Raw genomic sequence first — 23047 nt, 5'->3', positions numbered from 1 at the left:
TTTAAAACCGCATATAAATTTTATGACGCGGTTAACGAAAAGTTATCTATTTTTAATAAATAAAGTTTTTACGTTTTTATGGAAACAAACGATTTTGCTCCTGCAGCGTGTGATGAAATCTGATGCCCTACATTCCATTGGAAAAAATCAGTAAAACACCTTCTTGCCATAATCAGATTAAGCGTAATTCAATTAATTTCCAATGGTGCGCCTTCTACATTCGCTTAAATAGGGTTACATTTGCACGTAATGCTCTTAGATGCGAGATTGAGGGTCTTTGTCCTTTTATATTCGTGTCTATCTGGGATAATGTCTATGTAAGTATTTATTCACTGTAGATATAGGTACCTTTCACAAACCGCCTCGTAGACCATTCTGCCCAGCGTTGAGCTTTCAAAACGCTTATGAAACATTGTAAGTTTATGCAACATTATGATTTTAGTAATCACTATAATAACAGTAGAGATTATGGGATCCCGGAAGAATCCAGTTTATCCCTTAGGGACATCCTTCCGTTAAGACCAAAACACTATGACAAAAACCGAGCCCCGAAATTTCATGGGCAGCCTACTATCGTGTATTTCCACGTCACGGTTCTCTCTTTAGATTCCATAAACGAGGAATCTATGGTAAATTGCAGTAGAACATTTGTGAGATAGCGAAAAATATTATTTTCTGTAGACATACGTGACAGATATATTCCTGGCACAAAGTTGGAGAGATCCCAGGCTACGCCTTCCAGAAAATATGAGAGAGGAGTACAGGATTTTGGACGTCGAGTGGCTTCACAACATTTGGAGGCCCGACTGCTTCTTTAAAAACGCCAAAAGTGTGACTTTCCACGAAATGTCAATTCCTAATCACTATTTATGGCTCTACCACGACAAAACCTTACTCTATATGTCGAAGTAAAACTTCCTTTTTCACCAGTAAATAATTACAACCCATTCTAGTACCTCTAGCATGACAAGTTGAATTCCTGGTCTGTCGGAAAATTAGGTTTAGACCAGTGGCGGATCGGTGGTTGGTCGTGGACCTCCGTGGAAAATGAATTCACGTACAATGCGGTCCTAGACCTTCTTGTACAGGGTGAGTCAGCGAAGTTACAAAGTAACTTAATGAATTCCGTTTAAAATTTACCCTTAATCTTAATATGTGCGTGATATGTCTATGAAACATTCCTAATTAATGCATAGTAAATCATAAAAAATAATCATATTCAACTGCAAATTAAAAAAAAAAGTAACAATTATGATTAGAATGCAATTGACTACTAAATACAGGGAGTGCCGTTTAAAAAAAATGTAACTTTTGAAGGTCACACTTTTTTGATCGTCCCTGTAGGTCTCTAAATATTTTCGAAACATTCATGTTTCATTGTCATATCACGTAACGTGTTCAGCTTGAATATAAATTTTAAATGGAATTCATTAAGTTATTTTGTAATTTCGTTGATTGACCCTGTAGAGTGCTTGGTATGCAATAGGTCATTGGTCACAATTTTCCATTCTTTCTTACTCTTCGTTTTATCCCGGTCGTTGCCTACCTTAAAATTGAATCAGGTACGCCATTGGTTTTGCAGCAGCGAGATGAAAAATTCATCAAACTTTATAGAACTTTCATATTATCCAGAATACGCTGTCATTGGCATATCACAACCTAAATGTCTTCCTTGAACATTATGTTCTTTGTACGCTACTGTTTTCTACTTTAGATTGAATCCCATCAAAGATCGGACACTTTACACTTGAATCCAAAATTTTCATTGTGTAGAGAACAATGGACTCTAAAGACCATTGGTGTATCACATTCTTTTAAAGTCCATTAAATTTACAATTTTCTTTCTATCGTTTGATTTGTGGGCCGATTCTTAATTGAAGACGTTGTTTTTAAGAACCCCACCTTACAGTCAATAGCGGACCCCCGAGCAAGGCACCGAACTGCCCAGCACGTTATGGCCCCCACTGAGAGATTCCTGCATTCCCTCATTCAAATTACGACAACCTGGTTTTCAGTGTTAAACGTAATACATATGCTTTGCTTCAGGTTGGTGAAGCGACTCTACTGATTTTGTAGTAATGGGTTGTGATCATTTTCAACCGTTCTCTATGATTACTTCATGTAGTAGTTAAGTCCTAACAAATATTTTAAGGTAAATGCCCTTTTAGATTGACTCTCGTCTTATCTTGCGCTATGAAATTTGAAACTTATCCCCACGACACGCAGATTTGCACCATGATGATTGAAAGTTGTGAGTGCATTTTCATAATTTAACTATTTTATGAATTAGATTTTTGCAGTGTCTCACACAGATCATGACTTGGTATTTATATGGAATATGACGGATCCACTGGTAGTGAATCCCGATATTGAGCTGCCTCAGCTAGATATATCGAACAATTACACTACCGACTGTACTATCGAATATTCTACAGGTTGCTAATGCCCCACGGTCAAAATCCCAGAAAACACGTTTATGTTTAGGGAACTTCACGTGCTTAGCTGTGGTGTTTAACTTGAGAAGAAGACTGGGGTACCACCTGTTCCATACCTACATCCCTTCAGCATTGATCGTGGTAATGTCATGGATATCCTTCTGGATCAAGCCTGAGGCCATACCTGCTCGCGTCACTTTAGGCGTCACTTCTTTGCTTACTTTAGGTAACATGTTCTCCAATGCAATTCTAAGTTTTGTTTTAGAAGTAGTATACAGACTGTCTTCAGCTGAGTATCTGTTGGAAGTATTCGGAGGGCAGCGAAAGCTAGAAAATAACAATTTGATGTGCAGACGTTCGAGGCCAACGTTTATTTATTGAAAACATTTTCAAGATGGCGGCACTTCCAGAAATACTGGAAATTGATGACATTTTCGTTATTTTAAATGGAATGACGATGGTTTTTTTTTTATTTTTTTTACGATTCCTTGTTGAATTTCACGCCAACTTTCGTAGATAAAACTTGTTTCATGTACAAAGTGGCAAAAATCTTCTGGGTGATAAAAGTTTGTTACAGGCGGCTCTAACAAAGGTAGAACAAGAAAGTTTTGTCAGCCAAAACACTGCACTTCATTCTTCCCAACTTCAATTTTGATAATAATCTACAGAGTGGTCCGCAAAATAAGTCGAACTAGGCTTATACAAAAACGTCGGCAGGTCAATGGGGCACTATATTTTATCGTCTCGGTTAAAGCCCATTTTATTCTCACATACGAATTTTTTTTGAGTTACTTGAATTTTGAATTTGAAAATAAAAAAATATACATTTATGACATAATTGTTTGGTGTTGTAATATTCGTACCTGCACAACTGCATATTTTGTTGTTCTACATTTGTTACTTTCACTATAACGCTTTTTTACATAGAAGACTTTTGCCGATTTTGACACAAAACAATTTTTATTTGTGTAAAATTGACATGAAATTCAACGTGGCAACAATAAATATTGAGTTGGAGCCCTTATCACTTTAACCTGCCGCAAATAAACTGGTTCTTTTTTCAAAAAAGTGAGTTCTTTGATAATGTAATGCGTGATTTTTTACAAAAAAGTTGCGTATTTTTTTACCAATTTTTTTAAAAATTTTTTTAATAAAATCTGCAAACTTTCGTGATCGTGGAGTGAATGGGGTCGATGGTTGGGGTAAAATAAAACAAAAAAACAGTTGGAAAACATAATAAATGGTACAATGAAACCTAAACTAACTTAACTAGACCATTCTTATCCAAATAAGAACATATAGCATAAATGAAAAACAGGTAAATTACATATGGTGAGTTTAGCTATGGTTAGATTTCATTATATTATACAAAGCGTTTCTTAATGACTAGTAAAAAATTAAATAAGTGAATTATGAGGTTGTTTTGCGATGAACGCTTCATATAAAGGCATGTCTTAATTTAATTTATTTCGATTTACATCGTGTTGAAGTTTCATTCTTTTTACGGTTTTCATTAATTTATCTGTTATTTCTAAAAAGAATTAATTCGGAATTGGTAGCAACAATCATTTTAGCATTAGCAACAAACTGAAGTAACAATTATTTATAATACTCTGCTTTTTTCGTGGTCGCTTCCGATATTTTACGTCAGAACTTGTTCTTACATTTTTAAATTTTTTTCATTAACTTTATTTAATTTTATATGTCTTTTACTGCCTTTTTTGCTAGTTCAATTTGTTTTTTTGAGTTAACTATCTTAACACAAAACAGAGAAAGTAATTTAAATCAAAATAGAGGTAATTTACTACGTGCCTTTATATAAAATTATTTTCTGAAAATAAGCTCATGGTTGACTCATTTCATTTTTGACCACCCCTTGAGAAATACCCTATAAATTACATTTTCCAACTTTTTTTTTTGTTTTATTTTACCCCATCCAGTATCCCTATTCACTCCACGATCCCGAAAACTTGCAGATATTTTAATGGAAAATAAGTAAAAAAATTCACATTTTTTTTGTAAATAATCAAGTATTATAACATCAAAGAAGTAGATGTTGCAAAGAGGAAACCACTAATTTTTGGTCGGTTCAAGTGACCTCAAATGGTTGCCTACCAAATTGAGATTTTCTCTCTTTCGCTGATCTCTAAAAACGTTTAATTGGCGCTCAGCTAGAGACGTCTCATGTACGGACGTACTTTTAGCAACTCAGAATACACAGTCGCAACAATCGTTACCTCCTGTGTCATACGTGAAAGCAATAGACGTGTGGATGTCCAGTTGCTCAGTATTTGTCTTTATGTCCCTTATGGAGTTCGCAGTGGTCAATAACTACATGGGCCCTGTGGCGACTAAAGCTATGAAGGGGTATTCTGACGAGGACCTCCATTCAAACGTTAACAACTACAGGGTAATACGTGACTTTGGGAGTGGCAACAAATGATACTAAACGTAATTGCAGGGTATGGATAGACCTCGTTATAGCAGCGTTAGCCAACCCCAGTATCCCACCTTTTGCAATGGAAAAAGTATACCTTTGTGCATCGATCAATTTTCCAGATTTTTTTTCCCTTTTTCGTTTTTGATTTTGAATATTGTGTACTGGTCCACGTTCCTTTGATAAAGCCACGAATTTACTTGTATAAACAAGCACAATGTTTATCCGGTAGCAGCTGTGGAAGGGTTGTTAAGTTTGTAGTTGTACAAAATTCGGAGATAAAAAAAGCTCTGCCAGTTTTGTTTAGGAATTAAATGACAACGGTAATACGTGCATTTTCGTTAGATGTAGCGCCCCTTGGTAGAGGACATTCAGTCACTAATTTTTGTCGAACGCGACCATGTATAGTTTAAATCAGTAGGAGAGCTAACAGATTCTTCCCTGTAAGTGTTGTATAGAACGATCACATAGGTAGCAGGCACTAATTTTTTGGAAAATGAAACTATATACTTTTTAACACAAATCTTTTGTGATGTGGGAATATTAAAATAATTCACATTAGTATTAACAATATCGAATACAATTCAAAAAATTATAAATCCCATCAGCCGGATGCGAAATTATCAGCGACCCCCACACTAGAAAGAGGAAGCTGCATTGCTGATTAAACCAAAATATGTCCCATTTTAGTTGATTTCAGCCGTCACAACGCGATTTTAACATAAGAATTTTGGTGATAAGCTGTAGTGTTGAAGATCAACGACGGTTTTCATTCCACCCCAGTGAAAATTGCAGTTTTCCCAATCTCTTCAGATTATTGAAGGTAACTCGTAATAACCAAGCGATAATTCGAATTAGTATCAGTACTGTACTTATTCCATTAAGTGACTTCTTATATATGTTATGGTGATAATCGAGATCGCACTGTATTAAATCTAACATAGTCCCAGTAAAATGCAGTTTTTTTTTCTTAACGCAAACGCGATCGTGAAGATCTCGTAATAAGTTGTCGAAGCTGGATGGAGAAAGGCCCAATGTGGTCCACATATGTTCCCCGTCATTTTACTGTTTTCACTTAAGGCAGGATGCTCCGAATTGCCTACAAGCTCAGCTAAAACATTCTCGTTTGAGCTTTGGGCTTTATTGGCTTTTAGCGTTGTTCCTGTAGCTGGAAATAGTGCCTCGTCGCGTTTAAAAGAGAGCGTTTCATAGACGGGTGAGTGCTTTTTCAGGTACCCAATACCATTTTCGTCCGAACCCAAAAGCTCTTTGATGCTGCTTGGGTCTGCGTCAGGCATCTCGGGCACCCATTACCATTACGAAAAATTATGGGCGGGTACTCTCGGCGCTACTATAGTACTGTCGTATCGCACATAACCACAATCGGACTCGGCCTGGAATTCGAGTTTTCTGTTGTAGTCTCAGTACTGATGCTGAAATAACACATCAATAGTTTAACATGTAAAATATGCCTTTCCCTGTTTAGTGGGGTGATTGCTGTCGGTGGTTCTAACGTAAGAAAGTGCGTGTGCTCGTAGGATCAAACATAAAAGAAGTGCTAACGAGAGGTAAATAACCTGATGTGTAGATAACCGATGATCTGTGTAGATTAGGCGAATGCAAATGACATTTTAATTGACCGTTTACAAAGATTAAATAGGAGCTACGAGTTAAAATGTTTCACTCATTTCTGTGCGCGTTAAGCAGATGAGAGAGAAAAGTTAGGTGGTCCAAAATGGCACCCGCCATCTTGGTTGTATTAATTAACCATACAGTGTATCCTACTCGATGTTTTGGACAAAATTTACAGAATCGCGATTTTAACGGGGTCGCCGCATTTGCACACGAACAGACCTAGAACTAGCATTTCAGTTTCCATTACGTCCTCATTTTCAATATTATTTAAATCTGTGGATAAATTTTCATGTTGCAAGTGGTGAAAAATAATAAAAAATCCGACACTGCACCCTTTATCTCAACCTTTGGGCCACCGACCCAAAATATCGTGACACATGACCTTATCAAGAAAATTAATGACAAAGCTCCAGTTTCAACAGTCTTTTATCGAAACATGGTTTTGTATCAAATTTGTGGGATATTCTGCTCTCACATGTTTTACGCCTTTACCCGATTTATTATTAGATTTTCTTAAACGAAATTGGTGCAACGAAGATGCAGAACTACTAAGAAATAAGTAAATGAAAATTGATGCTATTGTAGTCTTGAGATACCTGCCATAGTACCTTTCATTCGTTCGGCTCTACGGTAAGTGACTGTACTTAGAGAATTTTTCCGCTTTTCACTTAAGCCAATTCTTGTGAAAAGGGAAATATGTATCTTTTCAGGATTTCGAAGGCGTTATCATCGCACGCATCACAATAAATAAGTTGATAATTTTTTCTTACATGCGATTCGGCATTTGAACCTAAAACATTATTTTGATAATACAATAGCAGATAATTACGGCAATAACGGAATTTTCGGCTTGTTATGGAGTCATTTCAAAGGTCTAAATTGTAATAGAAACGCGCATTTTTTAACATCGTTGAAAAATTAAATGTTACGAGAGCCTTTTTTGTTCAATCGTAAGGTAGAGGACCGGGACCGGGGAGGACATATGGGCGCCCGATTGAAAACTGACGACCTGCACCTCTTCCTAACACCAGTGAAACATTTAACAACAATCCTGAATCAAGTCAATAATATTTTCTAGAGGGGCATCGAAATTAACTCTCTGGAGGTGAAGTGCCAAATCCGAGAGACGTACACTATCGCGCATGTGTAGAACAACTTTTTAAATTATATTTTTTTTATAACACGAGTTCGGTATGATCCGTTACATTAATTAATAATTAAACTTAAAAATAAAGAAAGAAATTCTAAAACGCATGGGTCACAACTACGGCAACAAACACATTTCTTATATTTTCTGTTATAGTTAATTTTTTTATTTAGTACCTAGTTAGTATTACTTCCTAGCATCTGTTGTGCACGGACTTTGATAATTTTAAGATACATTTATCAGATATTAGGTTCCACGTATTTTGACCTTCTGTAACCAAACCCGCTATATTTGTTATTTTTCTCTCATGAATTATTTTGTCGATTTCATCCGAAAGGCTTTCTATGGGGTTCAGATCGGGGCTTTCGGCCGGCCAGGTCGTCACATCAGCATTGCGTACTGTTAACCGCCCCTCAATTAACTCAGAGGTATGCTTTGGGTCGTTGTCGTTTCGGAATGTCCGCGGGCTCATACTTTTTCTGCCCAGGAAACCATGTGACTTTCTAGAATTTTTTTATACACGCATGGATCCATATTATAGTCAATTTTTGCGACAAGTGCACACATGCCGAACCCTCCGAAACACCCCTGAATTGCAACACCGCCACCTCCAATGTTTAACCGTCTGGTATATTTCGGATTGAACTGTTCATCAATTTGTCTTCTGAGCTGACAAATTTCACCCGATTTGAATAGTTTAAACCGACTTTCGTCTCAGAAAATAATGTGATGTGTATGTGAAAATTGTGTACTGTCAATCACAGTTCAGCTTTTCCAAACCTCAGTATTTGGAGAAGAAATGCTTTCGACAAAATCGATCCTCCACATATTCTATTTTTGGACTCTCGTAACGAAGGAATACCTTCCGGTAACTATATACATTAAGCCATATAATTTATTTTTAGTCGTCGAAGAATCCTAAAATTAGAATCGCGTTATACATAAACTTGAAATGGCCGGTTCTTCTAAATTTTTGCATTACGTAATTCCATCCAACCATAATTGTGATGTGTATGTTTTTGAGCCGCTGTGTAACAACGATAAAGCCGACAGATGGTTAAGTTTTTATTGTTGCGATAGAACAGGCAGCTGAAGAAAGTCGCTAATTACTTAGTTTGTGGCCTTTAAGATGGAGGTTTTTAATGTTTATTTTAATTAAACCATCGTTCCAGATATGATCTCATTTCTGATTGTTATAATTTTTAAAGAACCACAGTAACGTTTAATCGTAACGGACAACTGCGTTAACACATACATATGTATCATTATACAGGGTGTTCCCTAACTACGTGTAAAAAATTTAAAGGCGTAATCCTCGACTGATTTTGAGTCAAAAATGTCTAACAAACATATGTCCGCAAATGCCTTGTTTCCAAGATACAGGGTGTTGAAATGTGACAAGAAAAAGAGATTTTATTTCCAAAATGACTCAATTTGGGTGTTTGAATTTTAGAAAAGACAATTTTTTGGGGGAATGCTTTAATGATTAGTTATAAGAATTGCTGAAAATGACCATCATTACTCATAATAATTACTCGTCATTAAGGTTTGGTGGTTGGGAGCTTGGTGGTTGGAAACCTTTCCGTGTAAGTTCCAAACACTTACCATCAGCAAGGCCGTAAACAAAAACCATATTGGCAGATTTCTTGATTAGTGTAATTAGGCATTTGAAAAATTTTCAAAACTGAGGTATAATCTGATTTTTGGGACACGGAACTAAATTCTTTCACTTTAGAGAGTAAAACACCAAAATAACACTGACTAAAACCTTTAAAACCCTTTTCAACGTCTTTCAGTCAACACCCTGTATCTTGGAAACAAGGCATTTGCGGACATATGTTTATTAGACATTTTTTGACTCAAAATCAGTCGAGGATTACGCCTTTAAATTTTTTACACGTAGTTAGGAAACACCCTGTATATATTTTTTTTGCATTAATTCTTGTTGCTGAAATTTTTATCCCAGTTTAAGTTTTTGTTTAGTGCCTTAGTGGCTCCTTTTCCGGACGCATCCGAACTGGCTGAATTTCCTTTGAATTTAAGCGATAAGTTGAACGTGATTGCCTTGATCGAATTCCACGATTCGATTATGTGTACAGCTAAATTAAACAACGTAATAATTTTTGTATTTCCCATTAGTCACAATTACATCTACAAAATTGACTGATAAATCCAAAAGTAGGAAGCAAACGATTCTGTAATACTTCAAAGAATTTTTTCGCACCTATCCAGCACTTTTGACGTTATTGTACCATTTTTGCCATACTAAACAATATTTATTTGATGCTTCGCTAATATATATGAATAAAAAATACACCAACTTGCGTATTATTGTCGATTTAACAATTTTTCCTATAATTTTCATCTATTATAAGTCAGTTTAACCTTTCAGAGGGGTCTTGCGACTACCTTCCCAATGATGTCTCGGCTCTGGACGTTCCTGATTTATTTCGTGTTTTCCTGTAAGTTAAAATTAGGCCATTTTAATCCAGTAAAATAAGCTTTAATGATCCTGTTTACAGCTGTATTCTTAGATGCACAGTACCTAAACAAGAGGCAGGAACGAATTAGATATTACCCTGTCAAAGGTAAGTAACCTTCCATGCATGTATATCTTATCTATACAAGGTCGTGATGAAACGTGGGACTGAGAATGAAATGTGAACTGCGCTCGTACACTTTTAGAACTTTCATTCTGTGTTTTTCTTATGATATTCTACGCTGTTGTAATGCAGGCAGTTCGGTTATTTGATTACCATTCTCTTCAATTAACGCAGCGATTTTTTTTGAGAATTTTTTTTACCGAACCCCCGCAGAAAACCCTTTAGCGAATCTCATTTCAATATCAATAGGAATAGGCAACTGCGCTCAAGTCAGAATGTGAACATTATGTACTTTCATTAGTGCCTTTAAATTTCGTGCAAAGAGGAGACCAGTCGCCAGAGCCCGACTACAGCCCAGATTTGTCCACAAACCCAGAGGTGCTGCACCCTTTCACTAAATTGCATTCCCAGAGTGGCACGCAACTAAGTGGTCAGTTTTTCACAAGGTCTGCTTCTCCCCTGTGTCCACTCCACGGTGTCGGTCTTTTATAATCTTGTTCTACACGTTAGTGAATTCTGTAACTCACTAATAAAGGAGGTTCTTCGTCCAGAGGTGTTGGTGTTTATAATATTGTACTAAAAACGAAAGTCGGTAACGTTGGAGCCGCGTGTAATATTTAAGAGTATTTTGCATAGGTTATGAGCCAAAGCACCATCCATGTGAGCAAAGCTCATGTTATCCCGCCACTGGCAATTTGCTCATCGGCAGAGAAAGCCAGCTCTATTCTTCTTCAACTTGCGGGCTCCATGGGCAGGAGCGTTACTGCATCGTCTCTCATTTGGACGAGGAGAGGAAAAAGTGTTTCTGGTGCGACTCCAGACCTTCGATCAAACCGAATCCGCAATATAATCACAATATCAGTAACATTGTCTACAGGATGTATCCTGGGTGAGTTCTCCGTCTTCGTCATCGACTGCATTTTTATTTACCTCTCTTCACTTTTCGGGAAAGAACACGAACGAAATCTTGGTGGCAATCAGAAAATGGCAAAGAAAAGGTTTTCATCCAGCTGGATTTAGAAGCGGAATTCCACTTCACTCATTTGATCATCACCTTCAAGACCTTCAGGCCCGCCGCCATGTTAATCGAACGTTCTTATGACTTCAAACAAACTTGGCAGGTAACTTCCATTTCAATCGTCTTTCTTGTGAAACAAATACAAAACTGTCATTTTAGGTTTATCGCTACTTCGCTCACAATTGCACCGAAAGCTTTCCGAATGTCAAACAAGACCATCCAGGAAATTTGACAGATGTGGTTTGTGAATCCAGATACTCTGGACTAGCTCCCGCGACTGATGGCGAAGTCATATATAGGGTCCTGCCACCCACTATGCCTGTTGATAATCCCTACTCTGAGCAAGTCCAGAACTTGCTGAAGATGACTAATCTGAGGATCAACTTTACGAAACTGCATACACTAGGAGACGATTTGCTGGATCAAAGAGAGGAAATTCAGGCAAGATTTCTCATGTAACATGTTGGTACAGGGTAAATATAAAATGGTGCTCCAGGATTAAAGTATGATGTCGATGCAAATGCCTAGAAATTGAAAGGAAACTTTAGCTGAGATTAATCGAAACCAGAGCCAAAATCGACAAAATATTGGGTAAATCGACGCGAGGGGCAAAAGACAAAAAGATGGTTATTGCCTTGTTCGGATTGCAAAAAAGTTGTCAATAGGGGTAGTTGCGATTAGCCTGTACAGAGGTCAAATATGTCCAAAAATGAGCGAAAGATAGATCTAAAAAAAGGTCGAAATGGGGAAGTCAAGTTTAGCTTTGTAGTTTGGATCTTTGCACATATGAGTCGTATGCATCAAATCAATTCAAGATCAACATGAAATATTACCAGTGACGTCTCAAAAAATTTTCATTTTTGGATTGAAATTGAAAAGAAACTGGGTGCAACAAAGACAGGTAAACTACGACTGTTGTCCATCAACATCTTTTTGTAATTCAGAGATGAGGAAATCGGTTATCACGAAACTCGAGCTGAACTGCAGTCACAGACTCACCACTCCTAACAAAACAATCATAACAGAATATTCGGTGTTCTAATCTCTACGACAGCTGCACGGTGGCAGCTGAAAGATGATAATGAAATGCTCTGAGGCAAGGAATGAAATGCCTGTTGAAGGACAACCCTTTCTTTGTTAACGGACGAGTACTACTCGCTCTAAAAACGCTTGGTTCTCGCGCCGCGTCCTGTCCCATGTTGATCGAGATGTTAAAGTAATATTATTGCACGTCATTTAAAAAATATTAAACGGCAAAATCTTTGCCAAACGAGTTTCGGTTCGAAAACGATAAACGAAATGTGTCCCATCTGATTAAAAACATTTACTTATTTGCTCGTTGAACAGAAATTAATGTTTAAAAATCTGAGAAGTTCGAGAAATTATCACATGCACTTGATATCGTATCAGTTTTTCCTTGATTTTTCGAAAACGATTTAACGAATCAAGTTTCTTAATACACCGACATTTTGCACTTTTAATTATCTTTAATATAAGGTGCGACTTGGCGAAAATTTTCAATTGGGGGTAGCGATGCCGGCAAGGGATGCCCATTATGTTTACGCAGGTAATGTCAAAAGTGTTCCCCCTCGCAACCCGGAAGACCGACTTACCCGGTACTTTCGTGTGTATTCCCGTTTTTACGATATTTAGGGCGGTGCGTTTTTAAACGAACACACTGTACAACCCGTGTGACGGTTTGTAGAAGTAACCTTTGTTCTCAGGAAAAATATTACTACGCTATCTCTGACATGGTAGTCAGAGGGTCTTGCTCCTGCTATGGCCACGCCAACCGATGTCTACCCCTGAAAGGCATCGATCCGAAACCCGACATGGTTCATGGCCGTTGCGAATGCACGCACAACACCAAAGGCAGAAACTGCGAAAAGTGCGAAGATTTCTTTAATGATTTGCCATGGAGACCTGCCATCGGGAAGCAGTCCAATGCCTGTAAAAGATGCAACTGCAACAATCATGCCACCAGCTGCCATTTCGACGCAGCTTTATTCGAATCAAAGGGCCAAGTTAGCGGAGGGGTCTGCGATGGGTGCCAACACAATACCATGGGTTCTAATTGTGAACAATGCAAGCCCTTTTATTATAAAGATCCCGAGAGGAGTATTCAAGATCCGGAAGTGTGTAAATGTAAGTTGCTCACCGTTCGCTCACGATATATCCCCATAGTGAACCATTATGATTACATATTCATCACTTTTTACATCATCGAATCTGTTTTTCAGCTTGTGACTGTGATCCTAGCGGTTCTTTGGATGAGGGTATCTGCGACTCCATCACAGACTTGGTGAACAACCTTGTTGCGGGAAGTTGTCATTGCAAAACGAACGTGGAAGGACGTCGCTGCGACCAGTGCAAGAACGGCTTCTGGAATTTCACGGATGAGAATCCTGACGGGTGCCAGTCATGTACCTGTAACACCTTGGGTACCGTCGACAACCAAGGGTGCAACGTTTACACCGGCGAATGCACTTGCAAACGATACGTTACTGGTAGAGATTGCTTCCAGTGTTTACCTCAATACTGGGGCTTGTCTGACAAGCAAGACGGATGTCTCCCCTGTGACTGCGATGGCGGAGGTTCGTATGACAATTTCTGCGATGTTATCACCGGTCAGTGCAGATGCAGAGATCACATGACTGGGAGAACGTGTGATGCTCCGAAGCAGCAGTATTTTACCGCGAGCTTGGACTTTTTGCTGTATGAAGCGGAAGCCAGCAATACCAGCGGACAGGTTGTCATTCGTGCACCTTACAAAGATGGCAGGGAAAATACGTGGACAGGAACGGGATTGGTTAAAGTTTACGGAGGGAACTACATGGAAGTTTACGTGAACGAAATCAAGACTTCTATGCTCTATGACTTGATAATCCGATACGAGCCGACATCAACTGAAGGTATTGAAGATATAGAAGTGACAATCATTAGACCTGATGGAATTGGCCCCAACGGCCCTTGCGTCGATACCAACGTAGAAGATGATAAGAGACACTCCAGCTTACCAGCAACTCAAAGACAACAAACAGTTTATCCTTCGATATGTCTGGAAGCTAACAAATCCTACGTCATTCGTATAGATTTCAGCACCAGCTACAATTATCCGACATCTCGGCCCACTGCCTCGGTTTTAATCGACTCCATTTGGCTGAAACCCAGAATAGAAAGCATACCGTTCTTCCATGGTACCGCAGGAACCGCTCGGCTCGATGAATTTAAACGGTACAATTGTGGCCAGCCTTCGATGTTTGAAAGGGGGGCTAATGTACCAGAAGTTTGCAAAAAATACCACAGCAGCATCGGGGCGATAGTGTTCGACGGGGGGAACGCTTGCGATTGCGACCCCACCGGATCTACAAGTAAAATTTGCGTTCCTCAAGGAGGTTACTGTCCGTGCAAGGAAAATGTTATTGGTAGAAGATGCGATCAATGCGCCCCCGAAACATACGATTTTGGTCCGGAAGGCTGTAAGGCTTGCGATTGCAACAGCATCGGAGCTTTAGATAACGTCTGTAACGTCACTACCGGTCAGTGCAAATGTAAGGCTAACACTTACGGAAGAGAGTGCAATCAGTGTAGAGTCGGCTTTTGGAAGTAAGTAAGTAGAACGAACAATGCGAGATTACTACACGTTTTTATCATGTAGCTTCCCTAACTGTGAGAGATGCGAGTGCAACGGGCACGCAGACACCTGCGATTCTAGAACAGGACGATGCATCAACTGCAGAGATAACATCATGGGGGAGCACTGCGAATCTTGTATTGAAGGATTTTACGGTAACCCGGTGATCGGACAGGACATCCATTGCAGACCGTGTCCGTGTCCGGGACTAGCAGGATCAAATCATTCCTTTGCAAATAGTTGCTACTTAGAAGCTCAAATTAAAGATGTCGTTTGCATTTGCCAACAGGGTTATGCAGGTATTTGGGCCAGTGCAAATCTGCGTCAAAAATTACCATGTAAAATATTCCAGGAACGAGATGTCAAATATGCGCCGACAATTATTTTGGGAATCCCGATGAACCTGGGGGTTCCTGCAGCCCTTGCGAGTGCAGTGACAAGATTGACCTTTCGCAGCCAGGGAATTGTGACCCGCGTACTGGCAAATGCCTTAGGTGTCTGGGCGACACAACGGGGGATCATTGTGAAGTTTGTAGAGACGGATTCTTTAGATATACCGACAACTCCCCTTGTCAAGGTAATCCTCGTAAAGGTCTTACGAACGTAAAATGTCCATGTAAACCAACCAAACGCGTGATCGCTAGCTTGTTCAGCGCTGATTGGTTGGTTGAATCGGCTGAACGACTCCAACTACTCCTACACTACTACTATTCCTCAGTTCCTCAATCTAAATAACAATCGAACATGCTTTACGACTCAACACGGTTTCATTTATAGCGTGCCTATGCAATCCACTGGGAACCAACTTCACAGCTGGGGCCTGCAACCCCAATGGAGGACAATGCCAGTGCCATCCAAACGTTTCCGGAACACATTGCGATGAATGCGAACCCGATCATTGGAAGATTGCTAGTGGAAAAGGATGCGAGGCATGCGATTGCGATGAATCCGGCTCCTTGAACGCTCAGTGCAATTTGGTGAGTTCTCGTATAGTTTTCGTTGTAACGGTACCTCAATTTGACGTATGCAGTTCGATGGCCAATGCGAGTGCAAACCTGGATTTGGAGGTAGACGATGCAATGAGTGTATGCCGACTTTCTGGGGAGATCCAAAGGTGGAGTGTTTACGTAAGGAAAAGTCAAATGGTCGCGTTTAAAATTAGCATTAAATAACAATTTAAGGGTGCGAATGCAATGCAATGGGGGCTAAAAATGATCAGTGCAATATGAACACTGGCGCTTGCAATTGCCGGACAGGAGTTGGGGGATACAAATGCGAACGGTGCGAAAGGGGGTACATTGGCACTGTGCCTGATTGTTTCACTTGCGGAGAATGTTTCGATAATTGGGATTTAACGTTGCAGAAAAGCAAAAGTATGTTCTAATAGTTGTAACGTGTGATTTTGAAATTTTATCGTTTTTTTTTCCAGATGAAACTCTGGATATAATAAATCGTGCGGGCGACATTAAAAAGGTGGGAGCCACGGGTGCATACGCCAAAGAATTCGATGACATGAAAGCGCATCTGGACGAAATCGAGCATCTTTTGAACAACACCAACGAAGTAGATGTGGATGAAATAGAAGACGGGCTCAAAGTTTTGCGGAAACAAATAAACGAAACAGAGAATGAAAAGCTTAAACTTCTCGACAACTCTCTCGCCGACATCAAACAAACCATTCTCCTTACAGATAGGAAGGTTAATGGCTTCAACGAAAGCATAGCAGAGCTGCGAAGACGAACTAAAGAACTGGAGGATAATGGTACCAAACTGCAGGAGGCGAACGTGCAAGGAGCCTTGACCCTTATTAACGAAGCTAAAAACAAAGCTGATCGAGCGGCTCACAAGGCAGAACACTCCAAATTGGATGTTGACTACGCTGAAAACCAATGTAGAGCCACCGATACATTTATAAATCAAACAATGGAAGCATATTTACGTCAATCGCAGGACAATGAGAATCAGCTCCAGAATATCCGACAAAAACTGCAATCGCTGAACTCCCAAATTCCACACTTGAATGATTTGGTCTGCGACGGTGCCGGAGATCCTTGCAACGACATTTGCGGAGGTGCTAGTTGCAACAGTTGCGGAAACTCAATTTCATGCGAAGAAGGTGCTAAACAGTTGGCAGAAGCGGCCATTAATCTGGCTAAGAAAACTGAAACCTCTTTGAAAGAAAAGGAAACTGATGCGAACGATCTCATCCGTAACGTTTCCCAAATAAATACGAATGAAACAAGGAGAACTGCTCAAGAAACTTACGATGCCATCAATAACATATTGCTGGAATCGAACAGTTCTTTGAACAAAGTGGCTGTGGTGATGAAGGACATGCGCGACTTTATGGGGCAGAACAACACGAAACCTGAGGACGTTAAAGAACTAGCAGAAGAAGTGTTGAAGAAAGACGTCCACAAGAGCGAAGATGAAGTGAGGGAACTTGCCAATAATATTAGGAACGCCTTGTTAAAGTTGAAGAACACCGATCATATCATTGCCGAGACCAAAAACGATCTGGACAAGGTGAATCGGTTAAAGGAGAACGCCGAATACGCCAAGTAAGTTTTGAACATTCCGATTGTATTCTTCCACAGGATAAACACTTCATACCTCACAGATCAAATGCTATTAAATTACTGACGGATGCAGAGGCAGTAAACAAATCTTTGACTGAAACTCAGAAGGCTCAAACTGAGGCTGAAAAGGCAATTGAAAAGGCTTTTGAGGATTATGAGGCCACCTTGAAAGTTCTAAACGACGTAAGTATTTGACTGTGTACAGGATTGGATCTAACTTTTGGAGCCAATCGGTTAATCAAAAGTCACCGAACAGAACAAAAACGTTCTAGTTATTCGCATTCGTGATAAAGAAGATTGTTGGTGAAGTTCGTTTGGCTGTAGCGTCACCTACGATCAAGCAGTGACGCCACGCACTTGTCATTCTCTCAAACAGAAAGCCAGCCCTGTATATTCTGCGCTTTTCCATTGGCATTATTTCGAGAACAGACGTAGCATGGCATAATACATATAATTTTTTTTTAGTTCCTTGTCCTAAAATGTACCGTGAGGCTCTAAATAGCCCCCTCCTCTCTCCAGTTTGTGTACTGTTTGACTGAGTTGGTACTGCATTTTTTACCAAATTTATAGCCGTTGTCCCTCAACAACTAATCGATAGATTTTGAATCATGATATACCGTTGAATGTAGTTTTGAAAGACCTTTAATTGGGGGTGTCACTTGACCCATGTTTCAATTTAAAAAAATCGGCCATTTTGCGCTAATGGTCACGTAAGCAACATTGGAAAAAAAACAACAAAAGTCGAAAGATAGTGTTTTTGTCCCTTTTAATGCCGAAGTAATTTTTTTTTACGTTAGAGGGAGGGGGCTATTTAGAGCCGCGCGGTGTATATAAAAATATACAGGATGTCCCATTTAAGGGAATGACAAACGCCGCAACGACTTCACAACGAAAAACGACAGGTTTGCACGCCGATAAGATTATTTTTCGCGTTTTGTTAGTCACAAAGGAAATTATTACTCATTGCTGTTAACGTTTAATAGCAACGTTCTTGGTTTAGCGAGGGATTTAAAGTTTCCATTTGAACGATTTCAGATCGGAAACAAAACAAACAAATCCGAAGGGAACGCCATAAAGCGCAAACTAGACGATTTGAAGAACAACATCACAGCTCTACAAAAAAATATAACGGACAACGAAAATTCGGCAAACAGGACTATCGAAGAGTCCGTGAACACCCTTAAGAAAGCCGAGAAAACCAAGAGCGACTCTGAGCAGTTACAGAACAAATACTCATCCGCCAAAGGACGACTGAACGCCACTTTGAATAAAGTGGACAAAACGAACGAGAGGGCCAAAAATTTATCTAAAAAAGCATTTGACATGGTGGCCAAAGTGAAGGAGAATAAGACGAAAATTCAGGAACTGGAAGAAAGCAATCAGGATGCAGATTTGCAAGGATTGGAGATGCAATTGAACGATCTCATCAAGCAAATGAACAACTACACGGCTGAGTTAGAGAGGATGGTGCATCACTATAAGACGTGTTAGGACAGGCTGTATCGACCTACAGGAGGTGTTTTCAGTGCTCCTAGAATCTGTACACCCAAAGGCTACCATTTCATTAGTGCAGTTTCTTTGTAAATAAAAAAAAAAGATTTATGCAGAACAAATTATCAGCCGCTGTGATATGTATGGCAATAAAATTAAAGCTTCATTTTTTCACCGATAAAAATTTTTAGGACTTTGCCACCCCTGTATAAACGTCTCTACGGTTCCTTTAGAACGGCCATTTAGAAAGTTTTACTTAAAGTTCGAACGGGCCCTGTAAATAAACTAGGTAATTTATTAATTATATTCGTCTTTAGGTCGTAATATCGATACATAATATCGAGTACCTAATATTTAAATTAAGAATGTTTGTAAATATTTCTTAAGACTTTTGCCTCGCTCGCGGAAAAGTAAGACTGGAACTCGGCCCATCCCTACAAAATCGTAGGGATGGGTCGGTAAATACCTGCGCATATATTAGTGTCGGAGGTACTTATTCCTTTGGGTAGCATAGTTTTACCGTTTTTTGAATAAATTTTTGTTTACCTGTCATTTAATAATCGGATGCTTAAAGTGTTACGCTAACTTGTAAATAGCAATAAATTATTACTAGAAAACTGAGATTTATTTACAAACGTGCTTAATTGTTGTAGTTTAAATTACTGTTGTCCCACTCACTGGTTGCAACCAATAATTTATGTAAAATCATGTGTTTAATGTATCCAATTAATGATCACACAATTTCAAGTTTCATTCAGTACTTAGTTGAAGGCACTATATATAAATAATACTACTTATAAATATGCTGGTCTTACTTAAATAATATCACCATGTTTAACTAGGGCGAAAGAGGCCGACTAAGGTCCGATATTTCCTTTGATCCAGTCCAGATATTCCGTAACTCTAGTGTAAACTCCAGGATAGCCGGGTTCCCCGCATTTATTTCCAAACGACACTACTCCCACTTGTATCCATTTGGTTTCCCAGTGCAACATCAAAGGACCTCCGGAATCCCCCTGCGATCGAAAATCGGGAATAACAACCCTTTACGAAATTTCCGAGGTAAATTTACCTGACAAGCGTCGGTACCACCTTCAGAATACCCAGCGCAAATAAAGTTGCTGGTAATCGGTTGAAAATAGGCCTGGTTGCAGTCCTCGTTTCTCCAAATGGGTAAGATGGCTTGCCTCTGAACGGTGCTCTCTTTGCCGCCGTAGAAAGTGGTACCCCAACCGACGACGGTACTTCTCCTTCCGGCGAATTGCTCTTGTCGTAAATCGGGAGGCGGCAAGCAAATGGGAATGACATATTTTGACTTCCTTGCCGGTCTGTCCAACTTCAACATGGCAATGTCGTTGTAAAACCCTACCCGACTGAATTGCTTGTGTGCTCTTATTTCCACCACTTTGAACGTCACGGGGGCGGAAGGCTCATCCTCCCGTTTGAGATCTATGTCACCTAACCGAACTGTGAATTGCCGAGCTGAGAATCTGAAGAATTAGTCCTCTTTGACTATCAGTTCGTAGCTGGAAGGTGAAAAAAAAAGAAACTCACGGTCTTTGTCTGGAATCTCTGGTACAATGCGCTGCTGTGAGCACATGAGTAGCAGATATCAGAGAACCCCCGCACCAAAACTCGGTCCTTCTGGCTCCGTGCAAGAAAATAGCCGCCATCCAGGGCCACCTTCCGGGCAGTGCTTCCTCGCCACCGACCACTCGGAATTTTGCAGATTCTGGTTGACCACATTGTTCGGCATCGACGTAATTATTTACTACAGGTGCCAGTGGTAGAATCAGAGGTCCGGTCGTTGGGGCTGGAAACAACGTCGGCGCGACAGGTTTGGTCGTTGTACCAGGCGTCTCAGTATTGTAATATATGGAAGCGAACGTGGCAGGTGGTGGAGTCACGGTAGTCGTGGTGGTGGACGTAGTACTTTGAATTTGAGTTAATATCGAAGCTCCCGCTACCTCGGAAGAAGCCGATTTGGGACAACAAACACCGGGCACAAAAAGACTTTTGAAACATAGGGATTGTCTCAGATTGCTCAAATTGAGGAGCAACTGTGGGCAGTCGCTTAAATCGTTGCAGTAACTGCAAAACAAATTCCGTTATGTGGCGAGAGTAATAATATACTCGAAAATAATAACTTTCTCTGACGGCAAATCCCAAAGTATTACGTAAATGAAGGTCGTACCGCGAGCCTTACGTCGAATCGATTTATCAATAGGTGCATTCCTCTCTAGGTCAGTTCGTGAGTGAATTACCTAAGCAACCTTACCCTGACAATCCTTCTGGCGTGGTGCACGTCTTAGATCCTAATTCATCGTCGTCATCGCCATCATCATCACCATCATCATCAATCTTATCATCGACCTTTTCTCCTATTTTGTGCTGTTCGCCTGCAGGCAACGGCAAGGCCTCTCTAACCAATGGCGCTATAGTATCGGTGACGTTCCTCCCCAAAACGTTTTTGCTGATCGTATATAAGGCATTCGGAACGTCTTGAGTTACTTTCGCCCCCTCTCCGGATCTGGTCATGTTGACCAGATAGCGGCCCACTGTATTTAAGGCCCCCAAAGTTTCGGTTATTTTAAAAATAGTTTCGGGGTTGAAATGACGTTGGGTTTCCAAATCTGAGTTGGGGTGCCCATCGTTAGTCGATCGTCTGAAGTGGTGACCTCGAAATTGAGGGGGCTCTTTGTCGAGCCACGATTGAGGAGCCGGGTCGTCGAAGGGGGACAGTTGAAAGGGCCGAAACTGGCTCGTTGGTGTGGTGCAAAGGCAGCTTAGAAGTAGCAGTCTTCCTGGAAGATCAAGACAGTGCAAATAGCTGTTAATTGCTGAAGTATGCGAAACGATAGGATTCTCGCAATTAAACCAAATGTGAAATGAGTGTCAAGGTGGTGTCACGGTACTCTGTTTTGCTTCATCGAGTGTTTTATAAGCAGTGGATGTACCTCCCGATAATGAGCTTTGGCTAGCACCGTCAAAATTTCACTTTCCCTTCACGATGGAATATCCGCTTCGTGACATCAAATTATAACTAGAAGCACTTATATAATTGCCAGGGGAACTCCAAAAATTACACAACTATTGCATATGAATATTTCATGTATCTACCAAATTTAAATGCATTTTTTCTGTTCGTGTTTGCTTCAGGACGTTGAGACATGCGACCTTCTCTCGGCTTTATTAACAGCAAATTTCTCCTGCATAAAAATGATTGTTTTTCAGATTTATTGAATGGCCATCGATGAAAGTACGTAAGTAATACTGCTCTACTAATTTTTTTGCTCATGTGCCTTTTAGGCTTTAAATTGTTCAACGTGAAATTGTTATTCGGAGTGAAACTCGAAGGTTGCTGCCTGTATAGTTTTTACGGACGCCTCGAATGTGCAACGTTCCATCGACGTCATTGAGTCTGCGATACTCAAAGGCGAACTGCAGTCCCCCGAAGAGCAAACTTGACTTGAACTGACTTAACTTGAAAGTGCGTAAAATTGATGCCAGAAAAACAAAAAACCAAGTATTTGCATTGTCCCCAACATCTCCAAGACGAAGAGAGAGACGACTCTCTTCCGCAGGGGCACACACACACACAATATATCGTTGTTGTGCAACATTTTCCCCGCTTGGTAGTAGCGCCGCATCTCCTACTCTTTCCGAGATATACCACAGACCTTATCTTTCGAAAGCAACACAAGTACGTGCATGTGGTCAGTGTAAGAGCCCGTTTCACATCTGCGTGCCAAATGCAGCATATAAATGTTGACGAGTTCTAAATTTAATTATAAAAGCATGTGTCCCGCAACTAATAAATAATAATATTTGAAAAAGTGCTGATGACCCAGAACGACACACATAAAAGATTTCTTTATCCGTTATCCTACTTAGTCCACCCACCTGACAAAAAAAAATCTTCAATTCAAGACTCATATAAAAGGGTAAAGGCCACTGAGCATACTCTCCACCATTAGAAAGTACTTTTTTTGAAATATATTTTAGCTTGTTATTTTTGGTTGCACCGTAATTCTATTAATCTACACGCCATATAATTACGATGTTTAA

At 39.9% G+C, this 23047-nt stretch overlaps 3 protein-coding genes across 8 annotated transcripts in view; 2 read left to right on the top strand and 1 right to left on the bottom strand.

Moving 5' to 3' along the window:
- Positions 1–207: 207 nt before the first annotated feature.
- HisCl1 (Histamine-gated chloride channel subunit 1) lies at positions 208–5827 on the top strand. 2 transcript variants are annotated; one of them, XM_066296780.1, is made up of 8 exons: positions 208–317; positions 443–629; positions 682–908; positions 2169–2251; positions 2301–2435; positions 2485–2661; positions 4640–4845; positions 4897–5827. In XM_066296780.1, the coding sequence occupies exons 1-8, from the start codon at positions 250–252 to the stop codon at positions 5053–5055; spliced, it is 1242 nt and encodes a 413-aa protein (XP_066152877.1). In that variant the 5' UTR covers positions 208–249; the 3' UTR covers positions 5056–5827. The 2 variants fall into 2 exon arrangements, with proteins under 2 accessions (XP_066152877.1, XP_066152879.1); XM_066296782.1 differs by having other exon boundaries at positions 250–317; positions 503–629.
- On the top strand, positions 5568–19596 carry LanB1 (laminin subunit beta-1). Of its 4 annotated transcripts, none has more exons than XM_066296706.1 (17): positions 5568–5695; positions 10047–10116; positions 10177–10242; positions 10559–10687; positions 10894–11146; positions 11210–11378; positions 11435–11716; positions 13000–13420; positions 13516–14881; positions 14934–15208; positions 15262–15486; positions 15687–15886; positions 15940–16036; positions 16091–16282; positions 16339–17470; positions 17530–17671; positions 18524–19596. In XM_066296706.1, the coding sequence occupies exons 2-17, from the start codon at positions 10071–10073 to the stop codon at positions 18977–18979; spliced, it is 5451 nt and encodes a 1816-aa protein (XP_066152803.1). In that variant the 5' UTR covers positions 5568–5695; positions 10047–10070; the 3' UTR covers positions 18980–19596. The 4 variants fall into 4 exon arrangements, with proteins under 4 accessions (XP_066152803.1, XP_066152806.1, XP_066152805.1 ...); XM_066296708.1 differs by lacking the exon at positions 5568–5695 and adding an exon at positions 5982–6088; XM_066296707.1 differs by lacking the exon at positions 5568–5695 and adding an exon at positions 6264–6440.
- LOC136347083 (proclotting enzyme) overlaps positions 19252–23047 on the bottom strand; it is a 15758-nt gene continuing 11962 nt past the window's right edge. For both annotated transcript variants that reach the window (XM_066296757.1, XM_066296758.1), the window contains exons 2-5: positions 21258–21783; positions 20534–21070; positions 20052–20469; positions 19252–19995 (exon numbers count right to left, since the gene is read on the bottom strand). In XM_066296757.1, the coding sequence (XP_066152854.1) occupies positions 19837–19995; positions 20052–20469; positions 20534–21070; positions 21258–21783 (1640 nt within the window). In that variant the 3' untranslated portion in view covers positions 19252–19836. The remainder of the gene's footprint in view (positions 19996–20051; positions 20470–20533; positions 21071–21257; positions 21784–23047) is intronic.

This window comes from Euwallacea fornicatus, chromosome 26, assembly GCF_040115645.1.
Source record: "Euwallacea fornicatus isolate EFF26 chromosome 26, ASM4011564v1, whole genome shotgun sequence".
NCBI classification, from domain to species: Eukaryota; Metazoa; Arthropoda; class Insecta; order Coleoptera; family Curculionidae; genus Euwallacea; species Euwallacea fornicatus.
Note: the sequence above shows the minus strand (reverse complement) of the source record. Positions and strands in the feature narration are given on the sequence as shown.

What these genes read in the sequence shown, in the direction of transcription:
- HisCl1 (XM_066296780.1), top strand. Translation starts at nt 250, where the DNA reads ATGCTCTTAGATGCGAGATTGAGGGTCTTTGTCCTTTTATATTCGTGT. An exon ending in TACTATCGAATATTCTACAG is followed by an intron (nt 2,436 to 2,484) that starts GTTGCTAATGCC and finishes GTTTATGTTTAG; the next exon opens with GGAACTTCACGTGCTTAGCT. An exon ending in CACTTCTTTGCTTACTTTAG is followed by an intron (nt 2,662 to 4,639) that starts GTAACATGTTCT and finishes ACGTACTTTTAG; the next exon opens with CAACTCAGAATACACAGTCG.
- LanB1 (XM_066296706.1), top strand. Translation starts at nt 10,071, where the DNA reads ATGATGTCTCGGCTCTGGACGTTCCTGATTTATTTCGTGTTTTCCT. An exon ending in ACTTCAAACAAACTTGGCAG is followed by an intron (nt 11,379 to 11,434) that starts GTAACTTCCATT and finishes CTGTCATTTTAG; the next exon opens with GTTTATCGCTACTTCGCTCA. An exon ending in CCTTGAAAGTTCTAAACGAC is followed by an intron (nt 17,672 to 18,523) that starts GTAAGTATTTGA and finishes GAACGATTTCAG; the next exon opens with ATCGGAAACAAAACAAACAA.